Source organism: Perognathus longimembris, chromosome 4 (assembly GCF_023159225.1).
Source record: "Perognathus longimembris pacificus isolate PPM17 chromosome 4, ASM2315922v1, whole genome shotgun sequence".
NCBI classification, from domain to species: Eukaryota; Metazoa; Chordata; class Mammalia; order Rodentia; family Heteromyidae; genus Perognathus; species Perognathus longimembris.
Window position 1 is genome coordinate 75,836,906 of NC_063164.1, and position 25,297 is coordinate 75,862,202.

General features: G+C 35.1%; 1 protein-coding gene and 1 long non-coding RNA gene across 7 annotated transcripts in view; one reads left to right on the plus strand and one right to left on the minus strand.

Moving 5' to 3' along the window:
* Gtdc1 (glycosyltransferase like domain containing 1) overlaps positions 1–25,297 on the plus strand; it is a 364,166-nt gene that overhangs the window by 163,744 nt on the left and 175,125 nt on the right. For 5 of the 6 annotated variants that reach the window (XM_048345534.1, XM_048345535.1, XM_048345530.1 and 2 more), the window contains one exon: positions 2,926–3,099. The exons of the other annotated variant lie outside the window; for it this stretch is intronic. In XM_048345534.1, coding sequence (XP_048201491.1) covers positions 2,966–3,099 — 134 coding nt within the window. In that variant the 5' untranslated portion in view covers positions 2,926–2,965. The remainder of the gene's footprint in view (positions 1–2,925; positions 3,100–25,297) is intronic. 6 annotated transcript variants of the gene reach the window in all.
* LOC125350707 lies at positions 7,367–24,057 on the minus strand. The gene is made up of 3 exons (XR_007210800.1): positions 23,854–24,057; positions 12,634–12,639; positions 7,367–7,379 (listed from the first exon to the last, which is right to left on the minus strand). It is a non-coding gene; the product is annotated as an uncharacterized LOC125350707 (long non-coding RNA).

Sequence of the window (25,297 nt, forward strand, 5' to 3'; positions counted from 1 at the left end):
TGAGACTCTTGATTTCCAACTAACTACCAAAAAGGCCAGAAGTGGTGCTGTAGCTGAAGTGGTAGAGAGCTAGCCTTGAGCAAAAAAGCTCAGGGACAGTGTTGAGGCCCTGAGTTCAAGCCCCAGACAGACAGACAGACAGACAGACACACACACACAGAGAAATAAAAATTAAAGCAAAACAACAAAATCTTGTCTTTCATTCCTATTGTTTTTTTTGTTGAAAAGAATGGAAAATGAAGCTTTCAGCCTTTTTTTTTTGATTGTTGTTCTCTTCATTGAATCTTTTGAAATGATATAGCTTTAAAATACCTTGACATTTCAAAGGTGAAGGTCCTTATTGTTCCTTCACCAAAATGTATATCCAGATGGTTAGTTAATGAAAGAAGTTAATAACAGCTCCATAACTAATTTGCCCCAGATCCTATCATGTAACTGCCCTGGTAAAATGGAACTAGTCTGGCCGTGATTGGGTACATTTACCTCACCTTTATTAACAGTTATTACCTATTAGAATTGATGATGTGTTTAAACAGATCCTCAGCTATTGCAAGTGTGCTTGATATTTTGGTTGGCATAGAAAAATAGATTTATGGTAATAATTCTGTGTTTTGAGCATTTTGTAAATGTTTTCCTGCAATCATTTTTACAAGCTGCTTCAATTGTGAAGTAGCAGTGATATCAAAATAGTGTGGAACTGTTTCATGTCAAATGTCTCATAAAATAATCATTTTAAAATTTTATAATAAAATTAAAATACTTTATTTTATGCTGAAATGGAGAAGCAAATATGTCTTAAAATGAAAAGAATCATTTTGTGCTTTATCAATATGGAAAACATTTGAAATATTCTTATGATTTCTTGAATTAGCATCATTCTTTTCTTCAGATAGTGTGTGTTTATTACCCCTGGGAAATCACTAGGAAAAAAAATTAAGCCTATGTTTCTCTTTATGGGTAGCTTTAAAGTTGATGGAAGTTATACCCATTCTATCATGCAGGAAATGTACCAAAAAGAATATTTCTGTAAACTAACTATCTTGTATCTTTAACTTAGAAAAGCCTAAATTTTTAGTAATGTAAATAGATGGGTTACATGCCCTTTGAGGGCAGATATTAAAACTAAATTTAGCTCACTGTACCTGCCTTTCTTTCATTAAAAAAATATTTTACTCATAGAAAACGGGACTCTAAAAGCTTGCACATGAGTGTTGAGCATTTCTCTTCTCAAGAGTGTAAACTGATAGACATGCTAGGAGAGAAAGAAGTGGGCTTCATCATCTTTGGCTTCTTAATGGGAAAAAAATGGTTTACAGTTGTCCAGAGGAAAAATAAGAGTGTCAGAAAGCAATCTTGCTCCATTTCCCCTTTAGAAGTATGACTTGTGCTTCCTCAAATGTTTCTTTAGAGTTTTTTTTCCTGTTTTTCTTTTTTGCTGACTTCTGCTTTTGTTGGCACTGTCAAGATTCCTCCTATCTGTGTGGCAGTTAAGGGCTTGAAGGATGACTGACATAGGAACTCACCTTAATCAGAGGTTTCTCTAACCCTCTGACTTATGAACACTTGTCGTAACTATATATTCTGACCTGTGGGTCGCTATTACAATATGTGACATATGATGAAAACAGACTAGCTGTAAAACATCTTTCAACTTGTGGTATATTGTATTGGTTTCCTGATTGCTTACTGTTGTATCAGCACTCAATCACATCCACTCTCAAATTTGTACCAGGAAATAACTGAAAAGACAAAACAAAACAAAACAAATTTGTGTATAAAAATATAAATGTTGTTTTTCATTTTACTAGGTGTTCATTATAATAGTTATTCCTGTCTCAGTAAATATGATGTAAACTAAATGGAGGATGAGCTATGGTCTACCCACTATAAGCTCTATTTTTTTGTGTGTGTGATTTACAGTCTTATAGACTTGTCTTGTTTTCAGTGTTATTTACATGCTATTTTTAGTGTAAAATAAAATTGTTTTGTCTATTTAATCTTAAATATTTTCTTTTGGAAGTGTTTGTATATATTTTATTGAGATTTAATAACACTGAATTTTTTATTAAATGAAATAAAACTTTTTTTGGAAATCAACTGATTAGTACACCAATTTTGTCTCATAAAATCATGATAACACACATTTAGGTGTGCTATACAGCTCTTCCATAGTTATCACTATATTCATTTGTGTCCATGTTTTAGGCAATGTGAAATCTGATGACACATTTATGTTACAGAAATTTTCTCTCGTATTTTCATGTAACAATGTATTTTATGTTAGTTTTACTTTTACACTATTAAGGGGAAGAATACAGTCTGTTTGATACATATAACATCATCCTTTCTGTGTAGGTCAAGAACTTTATAAAATATAACACAATTTCTTAAAGAAAGAAAGGAAAGGTAAAGTTGAGAAGACTAAAAATAGTGCTGAAGTTATCAAGGTCTTGTATGAAAACAGCATTGGCTAAATTAGTCTGGATAGTGGTAGGGACAAGCAAACAGCTTTTTCTTAGTAGTATATTCTACAGTAAGTGATAAACGTCACTGTCAGAGAAACTCTGTGTGATAAATTGGCTACAAAGATATTACTGTACTTAGTATTGTTGATAATATGGAAAGATCTCGGCATCAAGGAGAAATATGCTTTGTTTTGAACTCTCATACAATTTTGACTAAACTGCGTAATTCTCTGTTGCCTTTCCCACTAGTACCATCAACCTCAACTTGCCATGATACAATATTAACTAACTTATCCATTAAAGATCGACTGATAGATACATAGATACTGATGGGAACTACAGTGTTTATTGCAAACTTAAGGTGCAGTGTTAAGTCTGATTTACACACAGGCCTTAGGCTTATAAAGTAACTGGAAATAAACCTGATATCATCATTTGTACTTCTCATTTCCATTTATAGTCTAGTGGCTGATTTGGTGGTATTCAACTCAGTTTTTAATATGGAGTCATTTCTCACTTCTATTGGAAAATTCATGAAGCTAATTCCGGATCACAGACCCAAGGATCTGGAAAACATCATCAGACCCAAATGCCAAGTTATTTACTTTCCCATCAGGTTTCCTGATGTGAGCAGGTTAGTGTGTTTGACTGTTTTTAATATTGTATCATAAATTACTTCTCTAATATGTAGAAATTGGTATTCTTGCAAATTTTAACTTTTCATCGTAAGCATGGTTATTCAGAGAATATAGTTTGATCACTTTATGCTATGATTTACAGATTTTAAAATAATCATGTGTCCAACCTGAACGGATAGTTCAGATACTGAGTCCTTCCATTCTTTGGTTTTTAATACTTACTGTTTTGTTTCTTATTTATTGTTTTGTTAGACAAATCATTGTCAAGCACATTTCACTGTTTTTACTTTCAGCTTAGGCCTGTTAATGTAAAATGCATAATAATAACTTATAAATAAATTAATCATATTACATGGATAATTTTAATTTCCTATGCTACATTGTTTTTTTTTTCTTTTTCTCTTTGTTATTTATATTATCTCAATAAGGAGCTAAAACTTCCATAGTAGGCCTCAAATGTGTTTCATTGCCATGTCTCTTTCTTAGTTACTAAGGATATTTTTATTACCCTTGTTACCAGGCCCACCTTGAATTAACATTGGATGATGTGACTCACAGGAACATTGTGGAATTCCTTTTCACTTTGATTAAAGCTAGATAAACTATTTTTTAGTACCACTAGGAATATTTCTCTCTTGTGAGTAGAAAGTATATTCAAGGGATTCAGACTAGCTGGGGGTGCTAGTATGAGCATAACTGGGTTCTTGAGTGGGATTTATGGACAGCTGTTTCTTCTCTGTCTCTTAAATGAAGACTGGTTGTGATTTAATCTCCATGCATGTCATGCAGGAGGTTAGCATTAATCTCTGTGTTCTACACTGAGTTCACCCAGATTTTGCTGTAGGGGCAATAATCTTCATCTGTACCAAATACTAATTTTTTCAAGTGTCTCACTGAAAAATCTGCTCCATCAAGTTAGTCATAAAATTCAAGTTAGACCACTTGGCCCAATTCTTACTTTATGGATTACAGAAAACAGAGACTCAGAGAATGAGAGACTGGCTTGCAATGCCCTATCATTGTCACAGACTGGGTTAAGTTTGGCTCTCTGACTTGTGATTCAAGTTTCTGTTTATTGTTAAAGCTTTCTGTCAGTATAGGTAATTTATCAATAACATTAAGTGGTTTATTTGCAATTTTGAAAATATGATTTAAGATAATGGAACTAAGATCACTATCCTTTCTAAGTATATATGTATATATTTGAGATGTATGTGAATGTGTGTGTATAGTTATGTGTTACTGTCTGTGGAAGATTACTTCCTTGACCATTTCTTTCCCCTAAGGATACCAAAAGATACAAATGCTCAAGTGCCTTATTTAAGATAGTGTATATTTGTATATAAGATATACATATTCTCTCATATGCTTTAAATCATATTTAGATTAGTTATAGCATCTAATACAATGCAAATGACATATAAACAGTTGTTATATGGTACATGTTAAGGAATAATGACCAAAAAAGTTTCAGAAATAATTAATACAGATAAATCTTTTTCTGCAAATATTCTTGATCTTTAATTCATGGAATTTATGAATAGGGAATCTATGAATACAGAGGAATGATTATATGTGTATATATGCAACGTATTTTTATAGATACATAGATAGTATTGTTAGGTGTGATGAGAAAATTTTAATTTTTGAAAACTCCTTCCTTCCTTCCTTCCTTCCTTCCTTCCTTCCTTCCTTCCTTCCTTCCTTCCTTCCTTCCTTCCCTCCCTCCCTCCCTCCCTCCCTCCCTCCCTCCCTCCCTCCCTCCCTCCCTCCCTCCCTCCCTCCCTCCCTCCCTCCCTCTTTTTTTTTTTAAATGCTGGCCTTGGGTCTTGAACTCAGGCCTTGGGGGTAGTCTCTGAACCTTTTTGCTTAAGGCTGGTAGTGCTCTGTCCCACTTTAGCCACAGCTTCATTTCTGGCTTTTTGGTGGTTAGTTTGAGATAAAAGTCTGAAAGACTTTCCTATCTGGGCTGTTTTTGAACTGTGATCCTTATATTTCAGACTCCTGTGTAGCTAGGGTTACAAAAATGAGTTACTTGTTCCTGGTTTCTGTTTGTTTTCATATCTATCAGAAGTGAAAATGCACTTGTGTATTTGAATTTTTTAATATGAGCTTTGTTTTTTAAAAAAGTTTTTCATATAATACTTAGGCATATGTATACCCTTAAGTGAATGAGAGTTATAGCTCATCTTAATTATTGCTGCTGTAGAATCAAATAAACAATATGTTATACAATTCATTTGCATCAGATACGCTCCTCCAACATCATGTTTAATACACCTGTGGCAATTCAGTAGCTTATTAATTTAGAACCTATTCCCATAAAGGAATCTAGCTAAATAGAAGAAGGTTAAGAAATATTGTGGCCCAGATAACATTCATAAGCAAGGTCTTAGCCTAGAGTGTTATTTGAATTATTTTCAAATGGTAATTTTCTTTGTACACCCAAACTCATATAGTATAAGTGATTATTTGCATCAGTGACAACCAGTCTAATGCCTGCAGTTTTAAAAGCATATCATTTTGTTGAGATGTTGAAAAGACTTACTGATTCCAAAGGCAAAATAACCAGGGTGATTAAAAAAAACAACCCAACAACTTCAGATTCCTTTTATCTTTCTCCCTTTATAAACATTATTTGGCCATGGCAAGATGGAGTTAAAAATGAAGTAGAAGATATATTATTAATATATTATACTATAATCAAAGACGTGACAATCCCTTATTTCCTACAAAATTAAAAAATAGATGTATAATCTAAATAATTAATAGTATTGGACGTATAAAACCTAATACTACCTTTTGCTTTTCTTACCATTCCCTGTCTAACTTCTAAAGACCAGAAAAATAGTAACAAAGGAGATTATTCACTTGAAATATTTTCTTAGAGGTATTTAGGCTCTAAAATGCTGTGATCAAATATACAAAAAATTTATTCTTGACCTAGACTTACTGTGATTTGTGTCAGTGGACCTGAGACTAAGTTGCTTAATAGTTATTTTTACATTTACCTCATTCCCTCAGAGAGGTGACAGGAAAATAGGAATGATTTAGGGAAGAAGGAAAGTGATGATACTGAGCAAAAAAACCCCAAACAACCCAAAAAGCCTGTAAAAGAAATAGCTGTTCAGTCTGGAAGAATGGATAGGCACTGATGAAGCAGTAGAGATGATGCTTTAGATTGAAATAAGGGCTCATCAGTAGCAACAGGTGTGAAGATGAAGAGCAATACCCAGAAGCATATAATTGGATGGGACAGTGGTTGGTGTCAACACATAAGAAAGTTCCCTTCAGAGCTATGCCGTGGTGGCTCACACCTGTATATAATCCTATCTACTGAGGAACCTGAGATCTGAGTATCATAGTTCAAAGCCAGCCCAGGCAGGAAAGTATGTGAGAGTCTTTTTTTAAATATTCAAATACTATGCTATTTTTAAAATAATTACTTATTTATTGTCAAAGTGATGTGCAGAGGGGTTATAGTTTCATACAAAAGGCAGTGGGTACATTTCTTGTACAATTTGTTACCTCCTCCCTCATTCCCCACCTCCTTCCCTCTTTCCCTCTCCCCCCATGAGTTGTTCAGTTGGTTTACACTGTAAGTATTGCTTTTGGAGACTTTTTCTTTTTATCCTTTGTCTCTCGATTTTGATATCCCTTTCCCTTCTTTAGTTCTAATACCAGAATATACAGTATCCAGGGTACTAAGATGAGATACAGTGATAGTATGGGGACAACCACAGGAAGGGGATACAAGAGGATCATCAACAAAAGTAGCTATGGTTTCACATGGCATGTTGAAAGAAATTACAACAGTAATATAACACTCGTTTCCATAACATGGAGTTCATTTCACTTAGCATCATGTTTGTTTGTTGTTTTTTTTTTTTTTTTTTGGCCAGTCCTGGGGCTTGGAATCAGGGCCTGAGCACTGTCCCTGGCTTCCTTTTGCTCAAGGCTAGCACTCTGCCACTTGAGCCACAGCGCCACTTCTGGCCGTTTTCTGTATATGTGGTGCTGGGGAATCGAACCCAGGGCCTCATGTATACGAGGCAGGCACTGTTGCCATTAGGCCATATCCCCAGCCCCACTTAGCATCATGTTATGTGTTCACTAGGACATAGCTATTGGGCTCTTTTGATTTTCTGCTGTGAGAGTCTTATGTACAATTAACCACCAGAAAGCTGAAAGTGAGGCTGTGGCTCAAAGTGGTAGAGCGCCAGCCTTGAGCTAAAACAGCTCAGGGACAGTGCCCAGCTGCTATATGTTCAAGCCCCTTGACCAGCAAAAATAAATAAATAAATAAATAGTCCCTCCGATTGCTTTTATTTTTCAAACAGTTGAAAATGTGCCAAGAAGCAAAGAATGCTTATTGTCGGAGGTTTCCAAAAGAAAACAAAGCATTATTTATTATGTAAAATAAAGGAATTACAAAGCGTGGTGACAGTGACTCATGCCTATAATCCTAGCTATTCAGGCAGCTGAGATCTAAGTTTTCAGAATTGATATTGAAGCCAGCTTGGGCAAACAAATCTACAAGCTTCCTATTGCAAAAGGACAAGTGAGAGCTGTAGGACTGGAGTTCAAGCCCCAGTACTGGGTTCAAAAAAAAAAAATTTGTGTGTGGGTAATACTTGCTAGACAGCATAAAAGGTCTGTGTGAAGTTAAGAACCTATAGTGAGAGCATTCATTCTAATAAGTACAGTTGAATGCTTTTCTGTATTTCTTTTTGGTTTGATAAGTACAAGTAGAATGTAAAGGAAAAACTGAGTTTAATTAGATCAAGGAGGTTCCAATTAAATGTGATGCAAATTATGTAAAAGATTTGAGATCAAGTGTAATATTGTGAATATAGTAATGAAATGTGGATGTTAAGCTGGAAATATAGGTGAAATAGGACAATAAAGAAAGAAATCGACTCAATAGTTAATTGTAACTAGTGAGATCAAAGGACTGTTTGAGTCAAAATAATAAAGAAAACAAACAGTCCTCTTTACTTATATTAGACTGATCTTTTGGCAGAGTTGTTCTCTGTTTCTTTCTCTTCTCTCTCTCTTTAGTGCCCATCCTGGGGCTTGAATTCGGGGCCTGGACACTGTCTCTGATATTTGGTGCTATAGGTAGTACTCTATAGCTTGGGCTATATCTCCATTTTTGGCCTTTGGGGGAGCTAATTGGAGATAAGCATCTTTTGGATTTTCCTGCCCAGGCTAGTTTCAAAAGCAATACTCAGATCTCAGCCCCCTGAGTAACTAGGATTACAGGTGTGAGCCACTGGTGTCTGTTGTTACATTTTTTTTTTTTTTTTGGTCAGTCCTGGGCCTTGGACTCAGGGCCTGAGCACTGTCCCTGGCTTCTTTTTGCTCAAGGCTAGCACTCTGTCACTTGAGCCACAGCGCCACTTCTGGCTGTTTTCTGTATATTTGGTGCTGGGGAATTGAACCCAGGGCCTCATGTATACGAGGCAAGCTCTCTTGCCACTAGGCCATATCCCCAGCCCCACATATTTTTCTTAGTAGTAATACTTATCACTTCCAGTTTTATTCCTAGTGTTCTCTTAAAGCCTTTGGATGGAATTTGTTCTGGTGAAGGTCCCCAATGACTTTCTTGCTTCTAAATTCAATGGTCAGTTTTCAGTACTCAGCTTTCTTACATGTCAGCAGCCTTTGACACATCAGGACACAATTTTAAATTGGATTTTAAGACACACAATTCCCATATTTTTACATAGCTTGCTGTTTGGCAAGATTCCTTACTGGTTCCTTCTCATACTCATTTCTCAATGTTGAATAACTTGTCACTTTAAGAGCTGATTGAGGAAGTACCCAAGACTAAAAGAAAAACTAAAAAGATTTTTCAGTGGTTCAGTAGTGAGATATTTATTCTGTAAACCAAACAAAAGAATTTTAAGATGATCAGAAGTAATTTTGGAACATTGAGATTAAATAAGCTGATGATTATTAAAAACAATCCTGGAATTCACCAAGTAAATGGTCAGTAGTACCCTGCCCAGAAAATTTACAGAAAATTTTATGCTTTTTCCTTTTTTTTTGGTAGACAGAATACTTTAGGACTTAAATATGAATGGGATGTCTTGTATGCCTTTCTGGGTTTTTTGTCTCTGTCCCTTTATCCTCCATTGCATTCTCCCTATTTTTTGGATGAAGGCACTAAGGTGACCATTGAAGGCAAGTGACAAAAGAATCTAGAACTCATATCTCAGAGGCCCCATCCATTCTTAACCTATCATTTATTGTTAATCTAATTTCAGAGGTCTTGATTATCTGATTTTTTTTTTTTTTTAGCTGACAGCAGATTAACAGCCACAAATTGGGGGTGTGATAAAGGCAGGCTCACTGACAGCAGTAAAAAGTGACAGCTGACTGACAGCTTGACAACAAGGGAGGAGAGAGATAAACTATTTAAAAAAATACATTGGAAGTGAAGAAAAAAAAATAAACATAGCAGCCTGGAGTCATTCTATGGCAGGGCAGACAACTCTGCACATCAGATAATCCCTGCATACATTTCTCCATGGTTGTACAGCTTGTACATTAAAAAGATGACTGTGATTTATTAATAGAGATTAAATAGTAACTAGTCATTTCCATTTTAAGAATGCAAGGAAAGGTATAATCCTCTTCTGTCATAAAGTATAAATGACAGCAAATAGAGGTAAATGTGCATAAACCATTTTTACTTAAAGAAAGACAATATACATCTTGAAGCTTTTCTCATGCAGTTGTGATAGCTTTAAGCTTTAGATGGCCAGAGGACATTTGAATGAGATATCATTTTTAGATCTCCCTGATTAAGCTGTGTCATTGACCATCTCTTCCTTTTCTGGGTTACAGAAGTGATTCTTTTAGTACTGAAGGCTTCCAATGATGAATGAATGGAGGGCAACAAAGCAGATTTTGCATTATTAATACCAGAAAACAAATATTTTCTTGGACTTAGAGATGAGATTCACCACTTGAATATATTGAAAAAGAACTATATTCTATATTAAATAATACAGTATAAATGAGATAAAATGTTAAGACAATTTTACTCTGCCTTTCTTGAAGGCAAATTTCACATGCAGTCTTGGTACTGTGGTATAAAGAAAAAAGAAATGATTCTGTAGTCTACTGAGCTACATGCTACTGGAGGTCAATATGTAACTATGCTAAAGCAAAGGCCTAGAAGAAATAGGGACTTTGACATATCCAAATCTTTTGTATCAATTTTGTCTTAAGAAGTAAGAATATCTTAAGGATTTTTAGATTTCTTTTTGTCATTTTTATTTAGAGCTAGCCATAAAAGCTAACCCTTATTTATTCTTAACATTGTGCTCTGTGTTGTACTAAGCATATTTCATGTGTTTTAGCATTTTATCTTTTCTACAATTCAAATGGATGTTTCTTTTTCATAATTAAAAATGAGTATTTATGTAATTTTTCCCATTGTTATACACATCTAAAAGTAGAATTATAGTTCAAGTGCTTTTTTACTTATATATTAATCTAAACTCTTAGGAATCTTACTAGGTTTTATCTTCTGTAAAGAGAATAGTCTTTTCCTAGTATTTAACTTTGACCAGTGAAGAAATAATACTTTTACTTAAATAGAGCCAACAGAATGCTGAATAGAAATGACTGCAACATAGTAATGTTATGAAAGGAAGGATTCAAGATTTTAGAAAGTAATCTTGTTGTGTGTATTTGCCTATCCTGGTACTTGAATCCAGGGTCTGGGTATTGTCCCTAGAATATTTTTTCTTTTTGCTGGAGGCTAGTTGGCTCTACTACTTGAGCCAAAGCTCCATTTTCTCTCTCTCTCTCTCTCTCTCTCTCTCTCTCTCTGTGTGTGTGTGTGTGTGTGAGAGAGAGAGAGAGAGAGAGAGAGAGAGAGAGAGAGAGAGAGAGACAGTGAGAGCGAGAGAGTGTTAGTTTAATTGAAGATAGGATTCCCAGACTGTCCTGCCTGAGCTGATTTCAAACCACAATCCTCTGACCTCAGCCTCTTGGGTAGCTAGAATTGCAGGACCAAGCCACCAATGCCTGGGTTAGAATGTCATTTTTACAAGGTGAGAAGACAACAAGAGAAATGAGAAACTTAAAAAAAAATATTCTGACCGTAAAATTAGGCTTAAAGAAGGAAAATAACTTACTTTAAAATAACAGCAAAAGGCTAAGACTGTAACCTCACATATATATAAGAAAACCATTTTATTTCTAGTTGTTGAAAGCACCCATTCCAGAAGACCACAAGAACACAGTTACCTATAAGAAAAGGAGTTTATTGTCAGCCGAGGTTGACAAGCCTACCTTTCCCACTGGAAAGGGAGAAATGCCCCCTGTCCCTATTTGGAGGCATCTGTATGCCATCCCTTCAAGAAGCAGGAGGTACTCTGCATAAGTAGCTGATCACTGAGAACAGAATGTAGGCAGAGTAGAGTTGAGGTCTGGATGTAGAGCAGGAATGCAGACAATCCTGGAGGAACCTGTGAGAGCCTGGAGAGAGTTTTCTTTTCTTTGGGAAGGGCTGGGTGGAATTCAGGTCTGGGTGGAAGATATTCCACCCAGATGTAACTATGCTAAAGCAAAGGCCTGCAGCTGAGGGCTAGAGGTATCATGAGGCTCTGGGAAGTATAGTGGAAGGAATGGCCATGGCTGAAGGCAAGTTGCAGTTAGGCCTGTCCAGAACAACTAGTTTTGTGGGAGGGGCTGAGGATCTGAAGATGCAGGACATGATAACAATTGTCATTTATTCAGCTTCCCTTATACCATCAAGCACTGCAGCATTTCAGCACAGTTCCTAACCTATCATGTTAGATGTTAAGGATGAAATAGATTACATCTTCATAATCTCAGACTGTTCTCATTTCTCTCTGTAGGACTCCCTATTGAGAAAATTGTCATGATTTTCATAAAACTGGTTTCTCCTTGTTACCAACAAATTAAATTGTGTAAGAAGGTATTGTATAAGTAGAGGAAATTACAAAATGGAATCCTTTATACTTTAAAATGATCAGTGTCTTAGCAGATTCTACCTGGGCATCATCAAAGTGGCAATCATTTTCTTCAAGGAATATTCAGAAGGGAAATAGTGTCTTACTTCATTTTCAGAAGGTACAGAAACAAAATATCCCTGCTCTTAATCTTTGCATTCATATATATTTGTCACTTACCATCTCAGTCCAATTATATTGTGATAGTTTGAAATTTGTAATATGGCTGAACCTAATTAATTTAAAAAGTAAGTATATACATGTGTAAGTTTCTTATGGAGACTATAAAATGTCATCTGCATGCTGCCTTTTTTTTTTGGTGTTCCTCCTGGGCCTCAAACTGAGGGCCAGGGTGCTGTCTCTTGAGTTTTTTGTTCAAGGCTAGTGCTCTATCACTTGAGCCACAGTTCTACTTCTGGCTTTTTGGTAGCCAATTAGAGATAATAGTCTAACAGAGGTCTCTATCTGGACTGGCTTCAAATCACAGTCCTAGATCTCAACCCCTGAATAGCTAGAATTACAGTTGTGAGCCACCAGTACCTGATGGCATATTTGCTATTTAATTAGAGGATGAAATGAAGCTTGTATCTTTAGGATTATGTTTGGAGTTTGCTCAAATTTAATGATGTGTACTTTAGATTTAGTAAGATGTGTTTTATCTAAATTTTAGTTACTACAGTGAATATCTGGTGACATCCATATTGAAATCATTAGGATAGATTTCATGTATGTCTGTGATGATTTTGCTGTCTCTTCATATTTCATACTATATTGGATTGTCAGCATTGCTCCTGAATAAACAAAATGGGATTTTACATCTGCGATAACCTTAATTCATAGTCAATTTTAAGATTTTAAAGAACATCTCAACTTTCTAACTGCCTACTTTTTTGTTTTGTTTTGTTTTGTTTTGATTGCGAAGGAGAGAGGAAGTTGTTGATCACTTGAGGGTCATCTCATTTATTGAAATCGTAGGGACTTCTCTGCATGTTTTTCTCTCTTCTGTGTCTCAGTAGCTGAAACAGGGAAGCCAGAAAGGTTTATGGACTTTGCCTAACTCACTTAAAAATAAAATTGGAAAAATTTAAAAACAGTGTGAAAACTTTAAAGAAAACTCCCAGGCTGTGCAAACAAAGACGAGGAGCCTAAGGGCTTTTTGAAGAATTCTTATTAAAGAAAACACTATTTTACATTGCAAAGCAGATGTGTCAGAACACAACAGCAGATCTGTAATTTGAGAATTTGTGGATTGATAGGGCAGAAGGCGGCCCCCATGTCTCCCCACCCAAAAACTTCTTTACTGCCATCAGGAATTCTGCTTTTGAGAGGTGGGATTGGGAGAAAATACCTTAATCTTCTTACCACATGTGGTCGTATTTATTAGACGTTTTGAGAAATTATTAGTGTTAGACATACTAGTAAAACTCCTGTCTGCGCTCTGAAACAATGTCACTAGTTCGGTCTTCTTGATTATTAATCTAGGGCTAATGTAGAAAACTTGTGTTTTTACAAATTTGAACGTACCCATGTTTACTAACAAGTATTTAGACTCTTCAAATTGAATGTAAAAATGTGTTTCCTTTGAACATTACTGTAAAAGATTTTTAAAGCAATCTATGGAAGTCTCTCTTAATGAAAAATTCTAGTATTTAATACTATTCACTATCAAGAAGTCTCCTTTATAACAAATATAAACTTTCATGCAGCACTAGATTCTAACCATCTTCTACTTTACTATCCTTGTTGTGCGCTCACACAAACACACACACACCTGCAAACCTAAAGTTACATAGAGCAAACTCTTGGTTGCTCAGTGTTTTTTTTTTTTTTTTTGGCCCAAGTCTGGGACTTGAACTCAGTACCTGCTGCTTTTGCTCATTGACTTGCAGTCTATGAATGAATGGAGCAATGCCTCCAACCCACAAAGTGCTGTTTTAAATGAATTTATTATTCATTAAATACCTAATTGAAGCCATTACACTTCTGTTTTCTTCAACATAGATATAATACCACCAAAGAGAAGTACTCTCGATTCTTCAGCAACGAATATCCAATTTAAGCATAATTTAACTCTTTTCTCTATTAACTTACTCCTCTTTCCCAGTGTATAACAAAGAGTTGATAGCTATTTTTTCCTATGTTCTTATAGTCCTGTCCTAAGGAATCTGAGAAGACACAAAAGCACAAATGCGGGAGAATATACAAAACTAGGAGCATCAGGACCAAGGGAGTACGAAATGGGGATGTGTCATTTGATAAGCTGGAATCACACTTGGGGGAATTCAGTAAAAGGCTTCCTTGGGCTCATTTCTCCTCAGTTGGATCCGAGGCTGTAACTTAACTTCTCATAGCAAAATGATTTCTCATCAGTGAAAAACAATCAGTGCAAGAACAAATTATATTTTATACCCAATTCATTAAATGAAGACTGAGTATAATACATATGTACTTCTATTCTCAGTATTCACGAAAGGGAGGAAGTTAGCATGAATAAGAGGGTACATTATAAAGAGGAAGGAGATATACAGATTTTGACTAAGAATAGTTATTGAATTTAGAAGAAATTTTATTACCTTTGAATTGGTTGTGTGAAGATCAATTAAGGCTGAAGAGTTTGGACTTTAGCCCACAATCATTAGGAAGCCTCTTATGAAGTGGAAAAAAATGGTGCTAATAGAATGCTGATGGGAAGAGGAATAGGAACAAGAGAAAAGGCACTAGGTTATTGAAAATGGCATAGGAGAATGGCATTCAAGTGAAAGGAGGAAATTCACATGAATACACGGAGTGTAAACTTGGCAAGTTTATGTAATGTTTTATTGGATGAAAATGTGTAAGGGATGACTTGAGGAATTAATGGTGGAAACCAGACAATATCCGAGATACTGGACTTGAGACAAATTTGCTGATGATTTCAGATATATAAAGAATGAAAACATAAAATATATGCAGCACATATATATCACACATATATTTTATTTACATATAAATATGTGTCATATGCATAAATATACATACTTAATATATGCGTGTACTCATATTCATATGTAATATAAGAGTGTCATATATGTATGTGAGGTGTGTATATATATACATATATATATTTCCTACTTTCACATATATATGTATATATATATGAGGAGAGTCTGAGATTTAGAGTTTTTAGAAGAAGCTAATTACCAAAAGGCATCCATTCTTGTTTTATTGTTTTGCTGTTTCCTTTGACACACTAAAAATTGCTCAAATTAGGTTCTTTAGATAAAGCCAAGGTAACTACTTCTTGTTTTTTTTGTATTATTACCAGCTACTTACCAACCTACTCTGTGAGTGTGTGGAAATGATAAGCTTTCCTTCAGCTTGATTGTTCTGGTAGAGTTGATTCAGTATTGCCTCAAAATGTACTTTTACTATTAAGAATTCCTATGAAACTATCTCTCAAATAATTGTCACTATTTTGGAAAATTTCAATTTTGTATATTAGTAGTAAAAATCGGCTAATAAACTTTGTAACTAAATTTCATTTAAATATTTTAGAAAAAATTTACTTAATAATAAACAGTAAGAACCTAATGCCATATTGTAAACCTAGTTATAATTTACTTTACTTAGAGATAAGCACAATGGTTGCATAAATGCATGTTCTTCTTTAACAAAGATATTTTTCTTTTTTTTTCCCCCTCCAAGTGCTTGAATTTAGGCTATCTTGTCTTGCTTGGCTTTCTTTTTTTCCCCTTCCCCTCATGGCTAGTGCTCTACCACTTGAGTCACACCTCTACTTCTGGTTGTCTTTTCCTCCCCCCTCTCTCTTTCTCTGTCTCTTTCAGATTTATCTGCCTGAGTGGGCTTCCAGCCATGATCCTCTGATCTCAGCCTCCTAAGTAGCTAGGATTACAGGTGTGAGAGCATAGTGCCTGGCAGATAGTCTTGTTAGTACCCATGAATGGGAAGTCTCATTCCGCCTCAGCCACACAGTAAAATTCATGTATAAATAGGGGGCATTAAGACAAAATTTCTCTTCTATAAGGTTTATTTTTATATATCTCTGGAAATACCTTCCTTGTTTAAAATTTAGTACCCACTACAATACTTCCTATTCTTATAAGCTAACTCTGAATTCATGATTATTCTTTCAGTGTAGATAGCTGATACCTCTACTTCAGATATTTACCTTTTCCAAACTGAGTGCAGACAGGTTCAAGTAAGAATCTACTGACATACAACAAGCAGACTTTATAATTATGTGAGGATTGCATTGAAACTTACTTTTTTCACTGAAAATATCTAGAATTCTAGTCTGTAATTTATTTTAAAGTGAAAAAGCACATGATACAATTAGCTATATTTGATTACAGTATATTTTATTGTAGTGAAAACTATAATACTCATATAAAATTTAACCTTTTATTGAGGAATAGGAGTTTCTATCATTTGAAACACTTCTCCTAAAAATAAATTTCTTATCTTTTCTGAGACTTAATATTATAAATCCTGAGTAAGTCAGTCATTTTCTCTTCAAATTTTGTGTTATGTATCCTCTATTATTGAAATGTTAAGTTTTCTTCATATTTTTCTCGAGATGCTGTTTAAATTATGGAATATAATATATATGCACATATATATGCATATCTGTATAGAAGCTACCCCCACACACAGACACACACACAGACACACACACAGACACACACACAGACACACAGACACAGACACACAGACACAGACACACAGACACAGACACACACAGACACAGACACACAGACACACACACAGACACACACACAGACTCACACACAGACACACACACAGACACACACACACAGACACACACACACACACACACACACACACACCCCTGTCCTTGGGCTGGGGCTTGAGCTCAAGCCTGGGAATTCACTGTCCCTGAGCTTTTTGTTCAAGGTACTACTCTACCAGTTAAGCCCGAGCTCCACTTGTGGCGTTTTGGGTGCTTAATTGTGGCTAAAAGTCTCACAGATTTTCATACCTGAGCTAGTTTCAAACCATAATCCTCACATCTCACATCCTTTGTAGAGAGGGTTATAAACATGAGCCACTGGTGCTTTGCATGGCATGGTTTCTTTTTTTCCTATCCTATGCCTGTTCTACCTTTAAATATGGCTGTTATGTGGAGCCCCCTTTTACAACTTTTGAGTCCTGTTTCAATAGTTGACTGAGATCACTAAGGCTGAGTTAAAATTCTGGTTAGTTCCCTGTGTGTGTGTGTGTGTGTGTGTGTGTGTGTGTGTGTGTGTGTGTGTGTGTTCGCATGTATGTTCATGTAAGTGAGGAGAGTTTTATATATTATAAGAGGAAATGTGATTGAGAGAGTAGATCATAAACCTGGGAGTCAGCAGCTTTGGTTTCCATCCTTGGTTTAGATGCTTTCTAGATATGCAGTGTGGTGTAATTATACAATCTGTTTTGACCTAGTTGCTCTAACATTAAGTTATGGGGATCAAATGAAGATTATTTGAGAAGGAAATAGGTAAAGTGTTTCATGCAGTATATGTTATGTCTTCTCTGCACATGTAAATGCCCTTTCCTGGTGTGAGATGGTACCTGCTACTCTGTTATACTTCATCAACTTTAATTGCCACTAAACAGTTATCTGAACTGACCTCTGAGTTGCACCCTCTTTTTCAGTTGCTTTAGGGATTTATTAAAGTATGTAAAAGACAATTTCTTTTTTTTTTATTGAAGTATTTTCTATTCAACAAAACACAAAATCTACTATATAAATTTTGCAGATGGAGATATCCACAGTGAAATAGAGAGGTGTTTCAATCATTCTATTCAGAGCAAAACATGTTTTCTAGAATATTCATCTCATGAATGACAGTTGTCATACTTAGGGCAGAATATTGATTAATACTAAAGTGCCACCAAAGTGTCTTACTTTCAAGGTGTTGAGAAAATTTGGATTAAGTATAATGGCTCATGATTTCTCAAATGTAGATAGAGGTTTTGTAGAGGTGTCATTCCATACCTATTTATCAACATCTATCTATCCATGCATAAGATGATGCTAAGAGTAATGAACTCCATGTTATAGAAACGATTGTTATATCACTGTTGTAATTACTTTCAACATGCCATGTGAAATTGTAGCTTCTTTTGTTGATGGTCCTCTTGTATCCCCTTCCTGTGGTTGTCCCCCTCACTATTACTGTATCTCATCTGAATACCCTGGATACTGTATATACTGGTATTAGAACTAGGGAAGGGAAAGGGAGTATCAAAATCAAGAGACAGTGGATAAAAAGACAACTCCAAAAGCAATACTTGCAAAACCATTTGGTGTAAACCAACTGAACAACTCATGGGGGAGAGGGTAAAGGGGAGGGGGGAGGGGAGAAATGAGGGAGGAGGTAACAAATAGTACAAGAAATGTACCCACTGTCTTATGTATGAAACTGTAACCACTCTGTACGTCACTTTGACAATAAATAAGTAATTATTTAAAAAAAGAAAAAGGAAAAAATTGATGGATTATATGTAAATGTAGAGCATATAGCATTTTTGATAGATACATGTAGATATATGTATCATATGTATCTACTTCTATCTACATATGTACCATATATAAATAATATGTGTCATATATACATACATATATATGTATATCTATGCATGTATAGACAACTTCTTCTATGTATAATGTACACACCACTAAAATGTTTAATTGCTGTTTTGTCAGTCTCTCCTCTTGTGATATAACTCCAGTACATTTTTATACTGTAAGTCCTTTGTTTTTTTCTTAGGAACTTGAAGTGTTTCACGGTGCATTATTGCTGCTTATGTGTATACTTCTCCTGTTCTGTTTTGCTTACTCTTAATACATGTATGTACTACATTTTTGTTTTATGATGCTTTTTCTGTAGGCTAAAACTTGTAGAACAAGGATGTATAGTTAATAGAAACCAGTGAATTACTTCCTACCTTCTAGACAAAGTAGCTACTCATGTCATTTTACAAGTTTTTTAAGTATTTGACTCAATGTATGATTTTACTTATGTTTATTTTACTTATGAGTATTCATGATACATGTTTTATGAGGGTAGAGAATATTTCACTGTAGGTAGCTGATATGCAAGTGCCATTATACTACCAGATTATTCCTTGTTTTTTGAGCAGAGATGTTATGTCTTCGATATGCTAGGGAAAAGGTAGTATAAAACTTTATAGTTTAGCTAAATATGGTGGTACAACGTTATAATCCCTGCTACTAGGGAGAGGGAGGCAAGAAGACTTTGAGGTCAGCCTGGCAAAATTATAATGAGATTCTATATCAGAATCAAAATACAATGCAAAAAGCTCAATTGGCATAGTGCTCCTCCCTTCCCTCACAGAGGAAACCCAAACATTTTATAGTTAAGTATAAGCGAATGTTTAATACAGAGAATTTACCCAACACACTATAGGTTGAAAAATATTTATACGTTTTATTTTTTGTTTAGAAACTCTTCTCCCATGTTGGTTTGTGTTCATTATTTTCCAGGCGGGATCTTGTTTCCTGCCCTGACATAATAACCTGCATGCTATCCTTTGTTAAGCTTCTCTGAAGCTCGAATGCCATGCACACACCACCATATCCAATTCTTTCTTCAGAAGTGTTCTTATAAACTCTTTTTTTTTTGTCTTTCTAACACATTTCCAACAATCTCAGTCTCCCATGTAGCTAAGGTCCCAGGAATGAGTCACTGATGCTTGGCCAGAAGCTTATCTTAATACTATTGAAAAAACTGCTAAAAATGTATCCCTTCATATTTATAACCCTTAGGGATAAAGTTTTTTCCTTGCTTGCTTATGAAGAATCCCTCCATGAAACGCTACCTTGAGGACTAATTATGTGGCTTGTATTAATCAGGTATGCCAATGTGCATCCCCTCAAAGAATAAGTTCTTTCTCCTTAAATAAGAGCAGTCAAGAAAGAAACAGGCAAAATAGTAAAACTTAGCCTAAAGTAGTGCTTTTCTGTGTTGACTGCAAAATACAGTACCCTAGGAAGCATTTTAAATGATTTAAAAAATTATCTTTAAGTAGTTGTACAAAAAGAGTTGCCATTTAGCAAAGCAGTTTATGAATATAGTGCATCTTGATCAGTGTCACCCCTTTTCTGCATTCTCACCCATCCCTCCTCTGCCCTCCCATTCTTCACTTTTCTTGATTTTGTAGGATATACAGTGAATTCTTGACTGCATTCTCCTGCCTCTCTCTTCTCTTCTTTTGACCCCACCCCACCCTCTCAAATACCTGCTTCCTGTTGTTTATTGTGTTGAACTAGGAAGCATTTTTTAAAAGCCTGCACATCCACATCAAATAAATGTAAATTTCAGGAATTGGAACCATGTATTTTTTTTTAATTCCCTATGCTATTCTGCTGTAAGCTAAAGTTGAGAACCACAGCATCTCTACCAAATGAGGTGTTAAAGGCCCTTAGATTTCAGAATTGTCACAAGTATGTTCCTGTCTTCAAGTGTCCTTAGACAGTCTACTGTGAAAATTATACGCTTTCATGAAAATAAAAGTGTGTAATTTTATATCCTGAAGGAAAAAATGAAAATGTTAAAAATTGTATTTATCCTTGATCTCTTTCTCTATATGTATTGGCTTACCTCCATTTTCCATTGACTTAGCGTTCAGTTTTTCTCTTCACTGTTTTTCTTGGGTGACATTGGGAATTTTACCATCTGATGAAGGCAGATGTATTTTCAAATAAAAATGTCTCAAGCATTTGTTCTTCCTACTATTCCTTTCTTTGGCAGAATATTCATATAGTTGATAAATAGTTTGCTTTCTTTAAATACCTTTTCATGTAATCTTCATAGAATGTTTCATGGGTATTTTAACCTAGTTTTATGGCTTTTCACAAATAAGATATTTTCTAAATATGTTATGCCGAATTTAACTGAAATAAGCAGTTGTACTGTATGTCTTTAAAATTATAATGACTTCTTGTATTTTTTAGGGTAACACTTTTATCCTGAAAGCACACTGAGAATGGTTACAAATTATACAGTGAAGCACAGTCACCATTGTGGAGTGAGGCATGGCAGCTGTTTAACAGCTCATCGCAACACTACACAGCAGGTTAGGGTAGGAAGTGAAGAAAAATATTGGATTCACTTGAAAAAACTGCGAGGGGGGGGGGAGGTAACCAGAATGTAATTACCTAAGTTGGAACTTATCCAGGACATGAGATGAACACCTCCAGTCTCAGAAGAGACAGCTCTGATACTTTAATAAACATGTATTTGCTTTCTATTTTACTGAAATGTAAGGTTCTTCATTCTTCTTTTGACCACCAGTGTACACTCTTAACATGTTCTGAGGCTTCAAAAGAGACCTCCCCCTTTTTTTTCTGAAGACCCACATATTCATGCTATGTCAGGGATTATATTTTTATGGGAATGCTGTTTTGGGTCTTCTTGGCTATTTAGAGCTTGTTGAATATTCTAAGACTGTCTTTGGGATTTAAAAAGAAATTCCATGATAGAGTCATGGGAAAAGGAGTGCTTGAAATTAGTTTAACACCAAGAATATGGTGCTGTTTTTTTGAGCTCTTTTCAGTAGTCTTAGTTCGTTTCAGTCTGCTTGATTATTTTTAATTAATACTCCGGATATACTTAAGTTTTCCTTACGAAAATATGAGAGGAAAATGTCATTGACCATTCATTCGTAACTATCATTGATGGGATTAGACACAAAATTCTTAATGCAAAAAAGTGTCCAGCAAAGGAAGCAGTTTAGTATCAGGTTTGGTTTTCATTTGAGAAAATAAATCAAAGTCTGAGGAAAGCAACCAGAAGTTATGTTTGGGAAAAAGTTATGTTAGCAAAAATATGTTATTACTAAATCAAGGTGAGAAGTATAAATCACAGTCTGATTCATTTTTGGAATGTTGGAAACATAAACTATGGGGCCATGGTCTGAAACCAGCACCAGGGATAGCTCCCAGTGATGGTGGTTTCTCATTTCTTCAGTTTTCTCTTCTGACTGAGCTTTGCACTCAGCTTCATAGAGTAGTAATGCCTGTAAATCAAGAAAATGGGTATTTTCTTCCTACTAATGTCAATATTAGAAGTAAATTTGTAAGTGAGTTATTGTATAATCTTTTATATTTATATTTATATATGAAAAGATAAAGTGGAATAATTTGCATAGTCACATTTCAAATTAATAATAGAACCTTAAGTTAATTGTTTGTATAACTGCAAAGCTTGATAACTGTATCACAAAATTTCCAGTCATTTTTATAGCACTTGCTCTTACAGATCAGAGTGGCTGTAGAGACATGCTGGTGTTTTAGAATACAGGTGAAAAGGAAATGTAAATATGTATAATGTATGAATTCTCCTCTGTTCCAGAATCACTACAATGGAAGATATTACACCTGAAACCAGTTTTTATGATGGAAAGAATATATGTGTGTGTATTTATATTTATATATGCACATACACACACGTATATATGAAGAATGTTAAGCAGAAGGAACCATATGTCTGCTCACTTAGAAAGATTACCTGCATTTTACTGGGTGCTTATTGTAGTGACACAAAAGGCTAAGATACAGAGGTCTGTTGTTTGAATCCAGCCTGGCCAGAAATGATCCTGAGTCCATCTCCAGAATAACCAGCAAAAATCTCAACTGTAGGCAAATGGTGTAGAATACCAACCAAACAGGCAATTTAAAGAGTACAATGCATTGAATTCAAGCCCCAGTGCCATGAACCAGTGACCACACACACACACACACACACACACACACCACCACCACCACCAATCAGGACGCTAATGGGTCACACCTGTATTCCTAGTCACTCAGGAGGCTGAGAGCCCAGGCAGAAAATTCGGTGAGATTCTTATCTGCATTTAACAAAAAGTAGAAAGTGAAGCTGTGTCTCAAATGTTAGAGTACTAGCCTTGAGCATAAAAGTTCAGGGAAGCACCCAGGCCCTGAGTTCAAGGTCCAAGATTGATACCCCCCCACCAAAGAAAGAGACCACACACACAGACCCCCCCCCCCCACCAGAAAAGTGTTAAAAGATAAATCCTTACTACTGAATTCTGATTCTTCTGGGCATTGATTTCCTGTGTGTTGCTAGTTTTGCATAGAGGAAGTTTAAAACAAACAAGTCAGTAGTAGTTCACTTTATAAAACACTCTCTGATCTTTTAAAGAAATAACTTCCATTTCATTAGGGACTTTTTCAGTTATCTGCACTTAGTATGCTTATAATACAGGATCTCAAACTTGGTTTTCTGTTAGAGATCTTGTAAGCCATGTGTTTGTCTAAAGTAAATTTAAATGTTCAGATGATAAAAATATCTTAGAATGATATACTTAATCATTGAGATGCCTTTATTTCACTTTTAAAGATTGTGAAGGGCTGGGAATGTTGCTTAGTAGTAGAGAGCTTTCCTAGAGTTCATCAACTTTGGGTTCAATTTCAGAACTACAGCGACAAAACATTTCCCCTTTAGACTTATACCTGTAATCACAGCTTTTCTGTAGTAGAATTCAGAATATGACTCAAGGTCAGCCTGTGGGGGAGGTGGGGGATAAAGTTGCGTGGGGGTGGGGGGGCTAGTAAAACCCTGTCTTGGCTAGTAAGCCAGCCATGGTGATGTAAGTAGAATTCCTGTCTAACACAGACCTCAGGAAAAATTGTGCAGCCCTCTCTGAAAATAATTAAAAGCACATGACTCAGGTGCCAGAATATCTGCCTAGTAGAGGTACCATTAAAACAATCCCCTCAAAAACAAGCATATAAATTACAGAAACTTACCTATTACTGTAATTTCAAGATAGAAAAAAGTAACATCTCAAGAACAGGAATGACAAGCTATTTGTAATTTAAGGCAGCCATATGGATAACTGGACACTGTTTTCTAGAAAACGTCTGGTTATTATTAGGGTGTAATAATGGTGCATCACAGTCTTAGGTGGTATAAAATAAGGTTTTCACAGAGAATCCAATAATTTCTATGTTATTTGAAATGAGATGTAAACCATTTATTATACAGTCATTTATCTTTTCGAAATTACTAGACTTAAGGATACAGGGTTGTAGCCTTTTATGCTGGTTATTTATTTTTGGCTACATATTGGAATTTTGTGGAGTTTTACAATTCCTTATGCTTAGGCAGCACCCCCAAAACAAATCACTGGGAACTTTGGAGGACGGAACCCAAATATTAGCAGACTTAAAAGCTTCCTGGGTTGAGAATTATGATAAAACACTTGTATACCTAGTAAAGTATTTACAAATATTGTACACATGTGTGTCAAAACACAGAGAAAAGGAAAGAAAACTTATTTTTCTAATACAGAGAAATGGTTTTTGGAGTTGCTAGGATAATTACTAAAATATGCTGGCTAGATAAATCATAAAAGTAAATAAATTATAGGATGCCATATGATTTAATTTAGTATTCTTTTCATTTTGAAGAACTTAGGGTTTTTTTTAAAGAAAAATCTAGACAAAAAAATAAAACATCCACAATTCACCTGACCACTTGTGTTGTTGATATTTTTTGTTCCCCCCCGCCCCCAGCTTTAGTTTCTAGCCAACTTATGACCTGAATCTTCATGATTAATAGCTCTTATAATATTTTCCTGGCAAGTGTAACTTCAATTACAATAGTTTTTCTTCTAATGCCTTACCCTTATAAAATAGCACTAAACTATTTTTCTCAATAAATTCTACTGACACATGGTCCCATAGATTAATTAAAAATTGCATAAAAGTACTGCCCTTTGTCAGTTTTAAATGCATAGCTTTATCTTCTCTTTTTCCTTGTCTTTCTAAGCTAAATGGAATTAGGAACTTAAAGAACCCTGTTTTACTTGGAATCTCTTATTATTGTCTTATTTTAAACAATAATGCCATGAATTTTCATCCTAGATTCTGGTTCTTCTAGTTCCATTATTATTATAATTAAAAAGGATTCATCTCTATTTTTATAAATGCATGTATAAACCCATGTGTTGAACATAACATCTTGTTAGGGAATAATTTTCTTCAAATGCTAAGTACTATTATTATCTGATGGGCTCTTTCCATAAATAAGGAAAATGAAGTAACTTTTCCTTTTTCCCCCCCCCCTTTTCTTTCTATTTCTCCTTCTGCATCTTAAGAACAATGGAAATGTGCTAGGCCATTTTGCTATGAGAATTTTAA